This window comes from Schistocerca cancellata, chromosome 3, assembly GCF_023864275.1.
Source record: "Schistocerca cancellata isolate TAMUIC-IGC-003103 chromosome 3, iqSchCanc2.1, whole genome shotgun sequence".
NCBI lineage: Eukaryota > Metazoa > Arthropoda > Insecta > Orthoptera > Acrididae > Schistocerca > Schistocerca cancellata.
In genome coordinates, this window is record NC_064628.1 from 48226135 (window position 1) to 48244189 (window position 18055).

General features: G+C 37.9%; 1 protein-coding gene across 2 annotated transcripts in view; it reads left to right on the plus strand.

The window, feature by feature from the left end:
• LOC126176926 (uncharacterized) overlaps window positions 1–18055 on the plus strand; it is a 249579-nt gene that overhangs the window by 211454 nt on the left and 20070 nt on the right. For both annotated transcript variants that reach the window (XM_049924113.1, XM_049924114.1), the window contains exons 17-19: window positions 7564–7714; window positions 8030–8277; window positions 13438–13581. In XM_049924113.1, the coding sequence (XP_049780070.1) occupies window positions 7564–7714; window positions 8030–8277; window positions 13438–13581 (543 nt within the window). The remainder of the gene's footprint in view (window positions 1–7563; window positions 7715–8029; window positions 8278–13437; window positions 13582–18055) is intronic.

Below are 18055 nucleotides of genomic sequence, written 5' to 3' on the forward strand. Positions count from 1 at the left end.
GGCGACATGAAGTGTTAGTTTTGTGAGTACATCACTTTACTGACTACACTGCTTGGTAGGCTATGTTGACTATTAGCACTTTTACTTATGTAGTTTCATTCTGTATGCAGATATGACCTGAAGATATACCTCCAGGGTATGAAATCGGTCGTCATACAATGAAAACACAATAAACAGCTATTACGGATTTGAACTTTCACTCAGTTTAATGTAGACTGTTTCACCATCTCTGATTTTAAATTGTCCGATTTCCTTCACATTATGTATGTGTAATTTATCTACTTTAAAAAATAAAATATCTGGTTAAGACAAGCATATTGTGAGCCGTTTTTGTAAATGGAGAATATGATCTAAATTCTTCTCTACTGAGTTTTTCTTTTTCCTCAGACAAAATTAAGGATTCAGCTTCTATTTGTGGCAATACAGTATATGAAGCTGTGCTCTTATGCCATTTTCCCTTATGCTATCACTCAGCACGGTGTATATTTATGTTACAGAATTGAATCGCAGGACATGTATGTTGACACCACCAGTGTTATTCATTATTACTGCACTTAAGTTACGAAAAGTCTGCCTACAATACCTATCTCATGTAGGCCCAATATTAAAAATTTCCATCTTTTATACCAATCACATACTAAAATAAATTGGTATCTTGACCTGAAATGAAGAATGAACCTTATCCTTGATGACATCTAGCATCTATGCAGCCAATTTTGGATTTTTGGTGGAATGAAAAAAACGTGATTTATGTAACAATGCCATTTTGTAGTTTCACAAATACAGGGATGTTGGTAGTCATAACTTGTGTCCATCACACTTCTTGACATCAAGTGTATGAAACTGTGGTTTCAATGACATTACAAAGATTTTAGAATTTGTTCTTGTGCCAACAAATGCTAAAGTCATCACAGGTTATCTATCATAAGTGTAGGATAAAAGTAGATTGCCCTCCTTTGCTCAGGTGTGGCACATGATTGACATGCTGGCATGTCATCAGAGTTGAAGACCATTGGAAAACAGTATAACAATAGCCTAAATGCATTCTTTTTTTGAAAAACAGAAACAGTGCAAGCCCACCAAACCATAGAATCAACAGTCTGTCTTTGTGAGTTCCCACTTCTATCCTATTCAGGTTAGTCTAAACAGCTCCGCTCTGATGCTGTAGAGTTTTTCAGAAACATAATTATCATTCATTATCATACAGTTTTAAACATGGTTGTTTCTCAGCAACCTTAAACAATTTTCAAACATAGGAATTATACAGCCAACTGGTCACAAGTAACTGTTTGGTACAATTGACCTGGATTTTGACACCTACCAGAGCATCTTCATCAGAATGAAATTTTGAGAAACCCTAAAATTACTTTGTGAGAAAGCAGTGGTCAGAACTTAGAGCAGCTGTGCTCAAGTCAAAAATGAAATAAAATACATTCCAGCCTTGTGATGTGTGCCTAGCTAGGCATACGTGACAAGTTGGGAGTGTGTTTTATTTTATTTTGTACTTGAGCATAACTGCTCTAAATTCTGACCATTGTTTTCTCCCAATGTAATTTTATGGTTTCTCAAAATTTTATTGTGATGAAGACACCCTTAGTAGTTGTCAAAACCTAGGTCAGTTGTACTAAACAATTATTTACAACCTGTTGGCTGTATAATTCCTATGTTTGAAAAAAGATTCATTATCATCATAATATTTCATGTAATGAATTTCATTCCATTTTAAGAAGACTCGGCACCAGTATCAGTGTTTCTGCTATGCAAGTGGACTACCATCAATTTAGAAGAGGGTTTTAAATGATAAGTTTTCAGTATGGTCTAGGTGCAGGTTGATACCTTTTACATGGGTAAAAAGTGTACCAACATGTTTTATTCTAGACTTTTCCCTGTGGCTTCACTCGTCTGTGCTTTCCTCTTCCCATCCCCCTGTGTCTGTGTGCACCATATGTGCCCATCCTCCACCTCTCTCTGGCCATCTCCTTCTCCCCTCCTCTCTCTGTGTAACTCTTCCATCCCCTTTCTCAGTCTGTCTTCTCCTCACCCTTCTCTGTCCATCTTCTCCACCCTCCATCCCTCTCTGTTGGTCACATCCACATCCCTCTCTCAGTCCATCTCCTCCTCCTCCTCTTCCTCCTCCTCCTCCTCCTCCTCCTTTATGCTCTTGGTCCATCTCCTCCTCTGCCTTTCTCTGTCCAACTCATCCTCCGCCCTCTCTCACTGTCTCCTGCCCTGCTCACTGCTCAGCCATGCCAATTTACACTTGTAGCTCCTACAAAACAGGCCGTTAAAGCAGTCCATACTACTCATACAACATGCTTGTTTTGCAGTGCAGCCTACATGTCAACGGCCCCTGTGCAATGCTTTGCAAGTTGATAAGACAGGCCAATACTCTTATGCAAGCAGTTATTTTGCTTAGCATTGATTGATAGAGATGTTGGATGCACTCCTCAAGGATATCGTGCCAATTCTGTCCAATTGGTGGGTTAGATCATCAAAATCCCGAAGTGGTTGGAGGGCCCTGCCCATAATGCTCCAAATGTTCTCTATTGGGAAGAGGCATGAGGACAAGCAGTAGAAGCTCTCACAATATGCAGGTGGCCATTATCTTGCTGAAATGAAAGCCCAGAATAGCTTGTCATGAAGGCCAACAAAACAGAGCATAGAATATCATTGACATACCACTTTGCTGTAGGAGTGCTGTGGAGACAGCCAAAGGGATCCTGCTGTGAAAAGAAATGGTACCCAAGACCATCACTTCTGGTCATTAGACTCTGTGGCAGACAAAAGTCAGGTTGATATCCCAACATTGTCTGGAGCATCTCTAGACAAGCCTTTGGCCCATAATCTCATTGACTGAAGCAGAATTGCCGTAAGTGGTGAGTCCCGCTTCGAGTTGAGCCCCGATGGCCAGCGAAGACGCATCTGGAGATGCTCCGGATAGCTGTGGGATACTAACCTGACTGCTGCCTGCCACAGGCCCTACAACAAGGAGCGATGGTCTGGGTTGCCATTTCATTTCGTAGGAGGATGCCTTTGGTTGTCATCCGTGACACCCTTACTGCACAACAGTACATTGATGATATTTTATGCCCTGTTTTGTTGCCCTTCGTGACAAGCCATTCTGAGCTTACATTTCAGCAAGATAATGCCCACCTGTACATGGCAAGAGATTCTACTGCTTGTCGTTCTTGCCAAATGCTACTTTGGCCAGCAAGGTCACTGCATCTCTCCCCAATTGAGAATGTTTGGAGCATTTTGGGCAGGATCCTTCAGCCAGCTTGGGATTTTGACGATCTAATGAGCCAGTTGGACAGAATCTGGCACATTATCTCAGGACATCCACCTACTCTATCAATCAGTGCTGAGCCAAATAACTGCTTGCATAAAGGCCAGAGGTGGACCAATGCATTATTGACTTGCTTCATTTGTGAAACTCTTCTCTGTGGATAACTTGGTCAGTTTTTATGAATTGTAATCATTTGTTTGTCTGTACATGTACTTTTTTTGTGCTTGTATATATAGAGATTACAATTTTTAATACAGTAAAATTACAGCAATCCGGTATCTGTTGACCACAGCCATAACAATACTGTCGTACTTGACACAAAGTTCTGTTCCAGAATAGAAGCTGTTTGTATTTGCTATGAAGGTTCAGCAGTTAATAAAACTTATTTACAACCAGGAGTTGAGATGCCCTTGATCTGGTTATTCTCCAGAAGAAGTCGAACAGGTCTAGTGTAGACAATCTCTTTTGTAAATTTGTTATATCTTCTCAGTGTTCTGCCAATAAAACACAGTCTATAGTTCATTTTCCTCCACATTTTCACTGTGACAGTTCCAATTTAATTTTTTGTAATTGTAAACCTTAAGTACTTAGTTCAGGCCACAACTAATGTTGAGAATTTTCAATAATATCAGATATCACAGCCACCAGAAATCACCTACTGACATTGATTGTTTAGAAAGGATATAGATAACAATACCCTTACAGGAGGTTCAACGGATTGCATAACATCTTGTTTTAGTGCCCTTGTGTGGGAATTGTGAAATGACTTGTGATTCAATCAAGAGTACACATTATGGGTTTGCAGATGTAGTGGGCACCCTTTCTTATCATTCTGCTGACATGAAACATGTGTTCTGTGATAATGACCGTTAGTGGACTCCTGGAAAGGTTTTCACCTTCTAAATAATTTCTTTTGTTGTGGAATTTATTTAACCAAACACCTAGAAAACTGTAAATATTGGCATTGAGATTGGTGACATATTTCTGTACTCCCAAACATTTTTCAGTGCAGTTCTGCATTATCGCCTAATGAACAAAACATGAGCTTATGGAATATCAAATCAAAGTTCCTAGCAAACAGAACACAGCATAGCATTCTTAACAGAGAGAAAATTTCAGACAAAAAAAACCTTCAGGCTTACACAAAAGGCACGGTGTAAGATCACTACCATTTGCGATATACATAGATGACCTAGTAGATAAAATATGAGGCTCCATGAGGCTAACCATAGATGATACTGTTGTACATAGAGAAATCGCAGCTCTAGAAAATTATAGTGAAATGTAGGAAGTGTGAAGAGTATCAATACTTGGTGCAGTCGTGACAGTTGACCCATAACATAAACAAATCCAACATATTGCATTTAAAATAGGGGAAAGATGCATTATTATATGGTTACACGATTGCCAAACAATCACTGGAAGTTATCACATTTGTTAAATATTTGGGAGTGTGTAAAAATGATTTGAATTGGTACAACTACATAAAACTAATCGTGGCAGAGGCAGGTGCCAGCCTGAGATTTTTTGGAAGAATCCTCAGTAAAAGTTATCAACCCCTGAAGGAGGAGCATGCAAAACACTTCTTTGATTGATACTCAAGTATTACTCATCAGTATTGGACCATTACCGAATACAAGTAATAGAGCAAAGAAGAGCAATACATTTTGTAACATTTTTATTTAGTAAGCATGAATGCGTCTTGGCGATGGTCATTCAACTTCAGTGGCACATACTACAAGAGGTGCATTCTCCTTCATGCTGTTGTTTACTTTTAAAATTCCAAGAGCATACAATTCTTGAAGAATTAAGTAATTTAATGCTTCCTGAGACTTAACCAATATATTGCTTCCTCTTAGATAGCCCTCCTACGTGTACCTTGCAAAAAGACCATGAAGGTGAAATTACAAAGATGTGAGCTCACATGGAGGCTTACGAACAATTGTCCTTCCCGCACACCATTCAGAACTGTAGGAAAGGGGGTAAGAGACAGTGGTACATAAGTTCCCTCTGCTAGGCTTGCGAAATATAACTGTGGCTGTATAGTGTAGCAATGGAAGGAGAAGTAATTATCAAAAATTGATTGAAATCACTCAAAAACTGTGTTATAATCAAATTCACTTTGAAATTGCAAATAAATCAATAAGAAACTTATCACCATCAGATTCGTGTTTAAATTCTGAGGCTGATACTGCTTTATTGCAAGCCAATCATTATCTAAATTTTCAGTGTGACTTATGTAACAGTGATTATTATCAGGTTAACAGAATCTTCAACACAGTAAATTGTATATTGATAAACTGCTCATTTATGGAAGATTATTTGTTCTCGAATGTATATTAGTTACGTAGAGGTGTATTGATATAATTGCAAGAACGTATAAAGGCATGTTGCTGTACACTGGATACAGTGTGTGGCTTTCTTGTGAGCAATGCAACAAAGAAATACTGCATTTAATATGCTTTTTCTCCAAGAATAAAGAGAAGTGAAATATTGCTGACATTGTGCGCGCTGTGGTATTGACCAAAGAAATACAGGGTGTTACAAAAAGGTACACCCAAACTTTCAGGAAACATTCCTCACACACAAATAAAGAAAAGATGTTATGTGGACATGTGTCCGGAAACGCTTAATTTCCATGTTAGAGCTCATTTTAGTTTCGTCAGTATGTACTGTACTTCCTCAATTCACTGCCAGTTGGCCCAGTTGAAGGAAGGTAATGTTGACTTGGGTGCTTGTGTTGACATACAACTCATTGCTCTACAGTACTAGCATCAAGCACATCAGTATGTAGCATCAACAGGTTAATGTTCATCACGAACGTGGTTTTGCAGTCAGTGCAATGTTTACAAATGCGGAGTTGGCAGATGCCCATTTGATGTATGGATTAGCACAGGGCAATAGCCGTGGTCCGGTACGTTTGTATCGAGACAGATTTCCAGAACGAAGGTGTCCCGACAGGAAGACGTTCGAAGCAATTGATCGGCGTCTTAGGGAGCACGGAACATTCCAGCCTATGACTCGCGACTGGGGAAGACCTAGAACGACGAGGACACCTGCAATGGACGAGGCAATTCTTCGTGCAGTTGACGATAACCGTAATGTCAGTGTCAGAGAAGTTGCTGCTGTACAAGGTAACGTTGACCACCCCAGTGTATGGAGAGTGCTACGGGAGAACCAGTTGTTTCCGTACCATGTACAGCGTGTGCAGGCACTATCAGCAGCTGATTGGCCTCCACGGGTACACTTCTGCGAATGGTTCATCCAACAATGTGTCAATTCTCATTTCAGTGCAAATGTTCTCTTTACGGATGAGTCTTCATTCCAACGTGATCAAATTGTAAATTTTCACAATCAACATGTGTGGGCTGATGAGAATCCACACACAATTGTGCAATCATGTCATCAACACAGATTTTCTGTGAACGTTTGGGCAGGCATTGTTGGTGATGTCTTGATTGGGCCCCATGTTCTTCCACCTATGCTCAATGGAGCATGTTATCATGATTTCATATGGGATACTCTACCTGTGCTGCTAGAACATGTGCCTATACAAGTACAACACAACATATGGTTCATGCACGATGGAGCTCCTGCACATTTCAGTCGAAGTGTTCGTACGCTTCTCAACAACAGATTCGGTGACCGATGGATTGGTAGAGGCAGACCAATTCCATGGCCTCCACGCTCTCCTGACCTCAACCCTCTTGACTTTCATTTATGGGGGCATTTGAAAGCTCTTGTCTATGCAACCCCGGTACCAAATGTAGAGACTCTTTGTGCTCGTATTGTGGACGGCTGTGATACAATATGCCATTCTCCAGAGCTGCATCAGCGCATCAGGGATTCCATGCGACGGAGGGTGGATGCATGTATCCTCACTAACGGAGGACATTTTGAACATTTCCTGTAACAAAGTGTTTGAAGTCATGCTGGTACGTTCTGTTGCTGTGTGTTTCCATTCCATGATTAATGTGACTTAAAGAGAAGTTATAAAATGAGCTCTAACATGGAAAGTAAACGTTTCCGGACACATGTCCACATAACATATTTTCTTTCTTTGTGTATGAGGAATGTTTCCTGAAAGTTTGGCCATATCTTTTTGTAACACCCTGTATAAATAGTGAGTACAGTACCACATCATTCTAATCTTCTGTTAAATTGTGCTTCATTGAGCTGAAAGTTGTTTTCACCAAATGACAGTTAATTACCAATAGTTATTATTTAACACTTTGGTCTTAATTAGGTTGACACTAACTTTTTCTTTTTCTTTACAGTGCCAAGGAACGAATTCAGTTGACATGCTGTATAGTTGATGAAGCAACGCAGTGTAGTGAACCAGAGTCCCTAATACCATTACTTCTTGGCATTAATTGCTTGGTGTTAGTGGGTGATCCAGAACAACTTCCAGCCACTGTCATTTCACAGGTGTGCCTCATTTTACAACTGTTTTGAAATTGTGGGTGAACCTTCAGTGTTAACATGATTTTACTTTAGCTTCATCATTAAATTTATTCACAACTGACTTTTACGCGTAACTTTTTAGCTTTTCTTGTTAGTAATGATTAACGCTAGGTTTTAAGTGTGGAATTTCTTACATTACTCATGCAAATCTGTAGTTTATCTATAGTCCTCACTGTACAGTATTTAATTCTCCAGAAATATTTATATCTACTGTGAATTTTCAATAATTAAATATATGTATGTTTAAACAAAAACTTTAACTTAATCTTGCAATTTCAGGAAGCAAAGAAGCTTGGTCTTGGACAATCTATGTTTGCTCGTCTCCGTAGCTGTTTTGAGAGCCAAGAGAAGACTGCTGTGCAGATGCTGAATGTACAATACAGGATGCATCCAGAAATTTGTCTTTGGCCAAATCAATATTTCTACATGAATCAGTTGGAGAATTCACCTGGCATAGCAGAACGACGGCGCAGTCCTTTGTTACCATATGTCATTCTCTCTCTCCAGCACACTCAAGACAGATCTGGGTAATTCTGTTTTTTGCTCAAAAAAATTAAATTCTGTTATTTCCAAGTGGAGTGGGTAACTTATTGACAAAAGCCATATGTTGTATCTAACCACAATCTTGTGAGGTGGTTGGGTATTAAAAGTACAGATATTGGTTATGTGGTCATTGGGCACCGTTTCAATTTATTGATGTGATAAAATGAGAAAGACATTCCAGATTTCTGGTAAAATTACTCATTTTTAAAACTTCAATTTGTAAGGTAAGTAAGCTAGTTCTTTTGTGACAATAATTGAAAACATTAAAAGTAGGTAGTAAAATGTATAAAATATTCAGTTTTTAAAGAAGACGATTTTTGTAGTACTTTTTTGCCATAAGAGTTTGATATATAACACACAAAACGCACATGTGTTTGAGGAAATTCATGACATGTTATTTGTTCCTAAGTGAACCAAGATGCAGTACCACACCAATCTGCCACTTTACATCCCACTGCACTGAGCGTCCTTCTGCCAGAGGCCCTTCCACTCTGAAATTCAAACTCGTAGGTTAGTTCTACCATACGTTGGCTTGCGTGAAACAATTGACTGCTTCGATCAGTTTTGTTTCCTGCTGCAATCAACATGCATTGTTATATTTTCTGATTGTGTTTGTTGGTTTTCTTGGAACCATTTGCAGCATAGCTTCGTTTATTTACAACCAAGACCCAGATTGTTTATTGTTTTGTGCAGTTTGTGGTGTATTGTTGCACATGATGCCTAAGATTTGTTGCTCCAACTGTAAATAGCATCACCAGGGCAATAGGTACACAGAAAATTGTACTTCAACAAATTTTTCATCATTATCAAAAGACAATAAACTTGCAGGAAAGGAATCACTGCCAAGTGTTCTGAGAATGGAACTTAATTTTGGCAGTAGTGAAAACTGACAGTATTTTATCAGTCAGAGGGTTCATAGGATGCTATTTAGGGTGTTGGTATACTGTCGCAAAAAAATCAGTCAATTTTATATGCAAAAGTTGCAATGGAGTGCAACATGTGAATCCCAATAAAGGCAATGCTATAAAGTTGTTAGTACTACACAGCAAATGCAACCAGAGTAGTCCATACATGGCATCAGCAGTCAGTAGTCCATACATGGCATCAGCAGTCAGTAGTCCATACATGGCATCAACAGTCATAAATAAAAGTAAGACGTAAATGTGAGAGTAGCGTTAGGTATGTGCTGTATTGCAAGTGAGGAAAAGTAGCGAGAACATTTTATGCTGTGATGAATCTACCCCTCCCCCAGAAAAAATCTGTGAGGTATTATGACTGTTGTGTAATGGTATAAAAAGAAGAAACAGAATCGTCAATAATAAAAGTTGCTGTACAGTGAATTGCTGAAAATGATGGTGATAGAAACATACAGTGTGCTTTTGATGATAGTTAGAAGAAATAAGATCGTACTTGACTGACTAGAGTAGTTAGTGCAGCATATTTTGACTCTGGCAAAGTATTAGATGTTGAAATTGCTAGCCAATTTTGTCACAGTTCTGTATCATAATTAATTAAGTTGTTAGCATGTTTAATAGATCATGTGGATTATGGTACATGAAGTACTTTGGAGATGGTGGTAGCAGTAAAGCATGCCTTGATGTTCAAAATTCTGCGCTGTATGAAGGTAACATATTCTGCAGAAGTGACAGTGTGTAAGGCACTTGCACAAAAGTTTTGCAACTTGATGTAGAAAGTTAAGGCAATATTAACAGATACAGAAATTCAGGATCTGCAGACATATTATGACCTGGTTATGAAAAGGAATACAGGGAACTTGAAAAAAAAGATGAGGTTAGCAGTATGAGTCTCATATTTCTACAAGGTATCCATAGATGACAATACTGTTCACTATGTGTGCTCAAAAGAATATGAATCACGGTGAGTGTACAAAGGTCAATTGATGGTGGTAAATATAATCTTCACAGGCATTCTCTGCCATTATCTGTAATGGTAGACTTCTGCTTTGCTAATGAATATATTTTTGTTGATTGTATAGGACAAATTGTAGAAATGGCATGAAACATCTTAAGTTGCTATTTAATTTATTTTTTATTGTGTGCCTAGTTTCAGTCAAACAACATTATTAAGCACAGATATTTTACAGCAAAAGTTACACATACCGAGTGTTCTGAAATTGCCATTACAAACTTCTAGGACTTGTAGAGGGGAGTGAGTACATAATATTGTGAATATTAATCCATATCCAAAAATGTACCATTTCTATTCAGTGACAGTTCCAATTCAGATGTGTAATGTGTCCACGTCTGCTGAGGGAAAAAGAAAAGTCTCAGAGGTAGTGTGATTGCTGCATTTAACTCCAATGGCTACTTCTTGTGGGTTCATATGCGAAGGTTAATTTATGAGACTCCTCTAGAGACAGAGGAAGATCTGCTGGCATGAGTTCTGGCTGCTGCACTAGAAATTGAAGACACATCATATGGGATGGAGTGTTTACCAGAACATGCTTTGTAGATACAATGTTGTAACAACATTGGTGGTCACCACATCGGGCCACTGCTATAATGCATCGTTACTATTCTGTACGTACAGTATGCTGGTTTCTGTTTTGTTTTGAAATAATCTAAATGTGGAATGTTTAAGAGTTAAAACAAATAATTGTGTTTTATTTATAAATGGGTGTTTCATTATGTTTACTTCCGAATTGTTACCTAATAATTGTACTGTATCATGCCTAATTCAGTTCTTCACACTGAAGTGGATGAGTTAAACATGGAAATAACATGTTTCTAGACATGGGTTCCTATACAAAATATTATGTACTCACTCCCCTCCCAAAGTCCTGGAAGTTACATAATAAAGACTAAATTAAACGGCAGCTTAAGGTGGTATATAATACCATAACTACAACTTTGTAATGAAAGTGCAGTGTTTTTATGGCAGTACCCCAAACCCAAAAAGGAGTTTTGAACAATGTATACAGAAAAGATTGCCAAACCCACTTTCTATTGTTCTTTATTATGCAGTTGCATGTTGCAGTGATGGTGTGTAAAGCAGAAAATATATTTTGAAAAAGACAACAATGTATTGCCTGGTGTGACCTGCATGGAAGCCTGGCAGGCTTATAAAACACCATGGCATTATTGCAAAATTATTGTAAAATCATTTAAAAAATGTGTTAGTAATTGAAAAAACTAACTACAAATATTGAAAATTTTTCAAATCCTTCTGATTGAAATGTAACTGCTCATTATTTTTATCATCATTGTGATAAATTATTGTTTCAGACACCTACATATCTGCTAGCATGACCTGCATGTTTAATGAAAAAATTTCCCATAGTTCTGAAGAAAATTGTAGCTATGGCAACATGTGTGTACAAAAAGTCAGTGAAAATGTTAAGAAACGACATTCTGCGCAAAAATGTATCTTCTGTATTTTTACAACTACAAATATCATGAATCTTAACTATGAACCCTTAATGATCAAAGATATTTATGAATTTATTTGCAGAAGTTTTGACAGCAGAAAATGAAACGTCACGCATTGTCTGTCTTGTTTCCATTAGGCTGCTTTGCATCCTAACCTGTTGAGTTAACTGTCTGCTGCATCTTCAGTTGATAGAATAGCTGGGTTTTCTTGCAAATTAACAAGTTCCTTTGGACTGAGCTCCACTTTATTGGGAATGGTTCATTTACTATATGGATGATTTGAAATATTACAGTTCTAGTCTCAGATTCTGTCAATAAGTCACAAGTATAGTCAGTATGTATTTTGATTTCAATGCAATATAACTTGGTACTTAACAGTAATAATACATAATTGCTCAAAAATGCAAGAGTTAATGGTAATCATATCAAAAGGAAAATTGAGAAATTATAAAATTATGGGGCACAGTTGCTGGCAAGTAGTTACCTGTAGGAGGTTGATAAATTTAGTAATGCCAGTAGACACACATAGAAGTACACAGAACTATCGTAGCGTTCGAAACTATTTATTCCTTCATTGGAAAGAAGAGGGGGTTAGGTTGGGGAAGGAGAGAAAGGAAGAGCAGGTCACTCAAAGCCCAGTGTGAGAGACACATGCTGGCTTCTGAAAGCTAGGACAGTGTCTTGTGTCAGTGGACAGTAATAATTATTCACCTTCTGAGAATTAACAGCAAGACATTCAACAGGTAGCTGTATACACAGAACCGGTCAAGATAACACAGTGGTGAGGCAGGTCTCACGTTCCTGTCCAGCCACACGAATTTAAGTTTTCCACGGTTTAAGGCAAATTCTGATATGATTACTGTGAAAAGGACTCAATCAAATTCCTTCTCCAGCTTTACTGATCCAATCTTGTTCTCCATCTTTAAGGACCTCATTACAGATGGGCCAAACACTAATTTCCTATGATTACTGTGAAAAGGGCTCAATCAAATTCCTTCTCCAGCTTTACTGATCCAATCTTGTTCTCCATTTTTAAGAACCTCATTACAGATGGGCCAAACACTAATTTCCTATTTCTTTTCTATATGCACAGGTTCATTTATTTGATACATGTGAGAGTGGGTGGAGGAGGACAGATATGTGGAATATGGGTAGGGTATGGTACTGATTTTCATGTAATTATTTTGTCTTTAAAGGAATCTTGAAATTGCAGTCACATAGTTCTTAAATCTTCATTTTTCATTATTTTGGGGAGGTTCTGTAGTCATATTATGGTATATACATGGATCCATGCAGGGGCAGTTAGCAATTGGCTGCTCCATAGATTCCTTGGCCATGTACTCATTTGCCAACTTCCAGAACCATTTACAATATACACCGCATAATCCACATGGCAATGGAGCAGAGGAATCATGATATAAAGAGAAATTTTCTTATCTGCTCCAGTTCCTGTGATGCTCTCCAACTTATTTAACATCTTTTGTAGTCACCATATCAGTTTCCCTACATACAAAATATGTTTGAAGTACAGTGAAATATTTTTTGTGAGCTGTGAAGCTTATACCTTCCTTTTGAGCAAGTGTTTTTAATAGTGTATTCAACAGAGTAAAAATGCAGTTACCATTAATTATTAAAGAGGCCCCAACTTGTGCAGTCTGCTGTTTGTGGGAAAATTAAACTGCAGTGAAAAAAAATGCAATTGACTGGGAGGGGAACATCTTTAATCCACAATTTTTGTGTGTTTGTGTTTTGCAGGCAGATAAGGAATCCCGGTGAGGCAGCATTTGTAACAAAACTCGCAAGACTGGTTGTTAATTCCACTTCAAGGAAAATGCGTGTAGGAATAATTGCTCCCTACAACAAACAACGTCAAGAGATTTTTAGTCAGTTTCAAAGTTGGTAAGTAAAATGCTGATTAGTAGTTCTGAAAGTTTTTACGTCGGCTCTCTATTGATTAGTCCTCATTCTGTCCATTCATTCTTCGACAAACATTGTCAGCAAAGATGCGCACTGTCAGTACACTGCAAACTATAATAGTGTTATTGAATCTGTAGGCTATTGGCAACCTTCTTATTTAGCATACGATTATTCTCACGTCAGATTCACGTTTTTACATTAAAATTGAATGTCTTTAACATCATTATTTATTTAACATTATTATATGTAGGGCCTATGTGTTATGTATTTAACGTCACCTACATTCTTATGTCATTCTCGTGCACTTTTTTGTATAATAAATTCAGGTTAATTCATTCTGTTATATCGACAGTGGAATGTGTGAAGATAACCACTAACTGTGTAGTGGAGACATTGTGCAGTAGATAGGCATATTGACTAGAAATTGAGCATGATGCTTCAATTTTTCTTCTGAACACATTTACAAACACAGTTACATTGCATTCACACATTGGCATAGCTGGAGCAGTGAGTTCTGATGGGGTGAGTTAGATGTACAAGGCAGAGAGAGGCAAAGGCAAGGAGGCAGAGTGAGTGTGGAATGGCAGGTTTTAATTTTGCTAGTGCACTGGTTCTCTACTACATGTAAGTCAGCCATTCCACAACCGCCTGGAAATTGCTTAAATGAGCAACCGGAAAATAATCCTGATAAATAATCCTAATGTGTTACTTCCAATCTCCAGTCCCCTTGTGTACTTTTCAGCTTACCATGGCTGAAAAATAAATTCCTATTCACTACTTTGAAGGGAGTGAACAAATAATGATGAAAATGAAAATTTCACGTTCTTGTAGTCTATACTAATATTGAAAGGGGAGATATTAGCAAAAATTATAAGGTTCTTGACTGATTTACTTCAGTTATATTCCAGTAAACATTCACACTGACTGTAAGCTCCCCCCCCCACTCAACTAACAGTGAACAGGTCTTTTGTTAAAAACCATGAGGAAGAAATTCTGTGCTGTGATGATGGTGGCTTCATTTTCTTTCTTGCAGTTAGTTTTAATTACGATAGCAGGGCATTCAAATCATTATACAAATTGTTTCCCCCTTATACAGGGTGTAACAGATTGATGTTTTTAAAAATTTGGGATATTGTACAGGTTGAAATTTTGAACATTTTAATATTAGGAACCTTTGCCAGAAATGTGAAATGAAGTTTCTACAGCCGCCTCAGGGCTGTTGAAAATTCACGCACTATTTGTATGTGAAGTTACCAGGTGAAATTCTTAGTGAAAATTTGACTGGTATTCTTGAACCCTAGTGGACAATGTATCACATCAGATATTTGAATGGTGCCTTATATTTGAACTTGCTGGACAATTGTTTACTTGCACTTCTCGAGAAAATTTGTTAGCAACTGCACACTAGCGTACAGTTTCAGAACGATGGTGCTCCCGCGCACATTGTACATCAGGTCAGGGAATATCTCACAGAAAACTTCAGGCAGAGAGTAATTAGAAGGGAATGCCCAGTGTCTTGGCCTGTGAGCTCCCCTGATGTCACTCATCATTACTTTTTCCTATGGAGTTACATGAAGTCAGTTGTGTCCCCAACACCAATGGGAACAGTACCTGAGTACAGTGTTTGATACCATCAGAAGGGAGTGCCAAATCTTGCAGAGACTCAGACAAAGATGGTCTGTCATTGCATTCCGTAACAAAGTTGATTGTCACTACATTGAACATTTATTTTATAGTAGTGAAGCCACAGATTCAATTTACAGTATCTAATTGTGCTCTATTGTCAATAAACATTTTCCAAGCTACCGTTTTCTGTTGTTTCATTTAGCCTACCAAATACGTAAAAAGTGCATAGTGCCGTAGAAACTTTATTTTACATTTCCAGCTATAGCCTCCTTGTATCAGAAGGTTAAAAATTAAGTCCTCTGCAACCTCCCACATTTTTATAATATTGTTGTTACACCCTATATTATATTTCTCCGTATGTATAATATTAAACAGAAACTGTATAAACAAGAATTTGCTGTTTTGTTACTTTCTCACACTCGGTTTCAACAGACTATCTGTATGTTAGGATAATTGTATTTATGGCTTGTCAGCTTATGGTTAGAATACTACTACATAACCTGAATGGTCTAAACTTTGGATGCATCTGAAATGAACAATATTATTTTGAAAAAAAGTACTAGGAGAATTTAAGGAATACCAATCAATTGCTACCGTTGTCACCACAAAGATGCAGTTCAGTATGCGCAAGAATTTCCAAAATTTCGAGTAACTATAGGAGTAGCAGTGGAGACAGAATATTAGGATTAAAGCAGCTTTAACCTAGCAGTAGTCCATATTCTGATATGACCACTTTCAGCACTGGTCCAACTGTTGGTACATTATTTCATGATGTGATGCGGTTTACAACCCAGAAGAATTTCATGGAAATTAAAAACATGTGCTTGTGAAAGTCTATACAGTTACATCCATTTCTCTGACTTCCATAAGTGGGAATTGCCAGTCCAATACATCGTTCAGTACTGGTGTGCTCTAGTGCACTAGATGCTTCCCTACACCTACCTCTAGTGAACCCATCCTCCCTCAAAATATCAGCTTATTACTCTTCACTATTTAACTATGCCTCTGCCCACATCACTAGTTTAGACTGATTTGTAGTTTGAGTCGATGAATCTTATTTCTCACTTTCCTCTCAACAGTCTCTCTCTTCCTGAATGTTACCCAGTTCTGAAACCACTCTCAAAATTCTTATTTCACAGTGGCCAAAGTGTTACTAACCTTTTCAGTACTAGTGTGGGTTCTCTGGTTTTGCAGTTCTGTTCTCCTTCCCTTGCTGTCCTCCTCCCTCCCTTCTTCTCCCACTCTCTTGTGGTGAAGCAAGTGTCTTTGTTGCCTAGAGCCAGTTTCTAGTTGGAAGGAGTGTGTGTGTGTGTGTGTGTGTGTGTGTGTGTGTGTGTGTGTGTGTGAGAGAGAGAGAGAGAGAGAGAGAGAGAGAGAGAGAGAGACTTCCCCTACTCTACCAACCAGCCCCAAAGTCGAGCCAAGCACACACCTCTCGGAGTTCCTGTGGCCGACAAAGTTATGTAGCTAGGTAACATAAAATTTTCATATTCTTATAATTCTGTAATTTGTAAGCAGAATGGTGGGAATGTAAGGAATGTGGACTGAGCATCATCAAACAAAAAATTACCCAAAAATCACGATTATGAAATTTTACATCCAACAGGGTTTAAAGATACTGAGTCAAAAGTTTAATAAAACACGTAATTTGATGTAAAAGTGTGATGTAGAAATGTTATGTATAATTAATTTTAATAATTTACAAGTTTTTTTTTCTTAATTTTGAACTAAAAGTCATATAAATATAGTAAACTCATGTTCAGAAAAAACACCTTGAACAGCTAGAGATAGGACATCCTATTCATAGGACATGTACATTAGTATGTTCTGCAGAAATGATTGGCATTTCAATCACCTAAGTTCAGCTCGTGTCCGGTTGCCTAGTAGGCACAGGGTCCGCCATCGGCCCTGAAAACTTGTTCCATTTAGAATGGCATCAACACATATAAGATACAAATGACACCCAGTGGTTTAGCCACCCATGCTGTATTCACATGGTACCAAAGTTCATCAGTGGTGGTTGGCAATGGGTCACAGCACTGAACCCGCTGTTTCACCGTATCCCACACACTTTCAACTGGTGATAAGCCTGGTGATCTGGCAGGCCAGGGCAAAAGCAGCAACATGTGGTCGTGGATGTCTTGCTGAAAAATGGCGTCTGGAGTGCTGTGCATGGCTACGGGTTGCAATATGTCACATAGGTCACAGTGGCCTGGACATGCACCAACTATGATTTGTGGTTGTACCAAATGGCACTCCTGTGAATCTAGAACTGTACAGTGTACAAAATGTATTGGACATTCATTAATTACAATACACATTCCTTGAATTTTTTCTTTTTTTTTTTTTTTTCAGGCATCATTTTAACAAAAGATAAAATTATACAATATATTTGTACTCTACACATTTTATAAAAAAGGTCTTAATCGGTGAGGCAGTTTTGTTTTTCTAGGTATTCCCTTACTGTAAAGAAGCAATGCTCGACCGAGTAATCCTTCACAGTTGATATGTACTTGTTTAAGTCCATTATTATTTGATGCCAGGGTGGAGTGTGCTTTTTTGTAATAGCACTGTGTTTGTCTGTTATACATGTGCATCATTTATTTGTCTTGTGTGGTAGCTATGTACAGATTTATTAAGGGTGATGCTCGGACTGCCACTGTTTAGTTTTTCTTTTATAATAATTACATTTTCAAGCATATAAATACATGGAAGTGATAGTATTTTATTTTTCCTAAATAGTGGGTTGCATGATGATCTTTGATCTAACCCTTCCATTAATCTAATAATCTTTCCCTTCAATCTAAATTATTTCTGACTAGCTCCATAA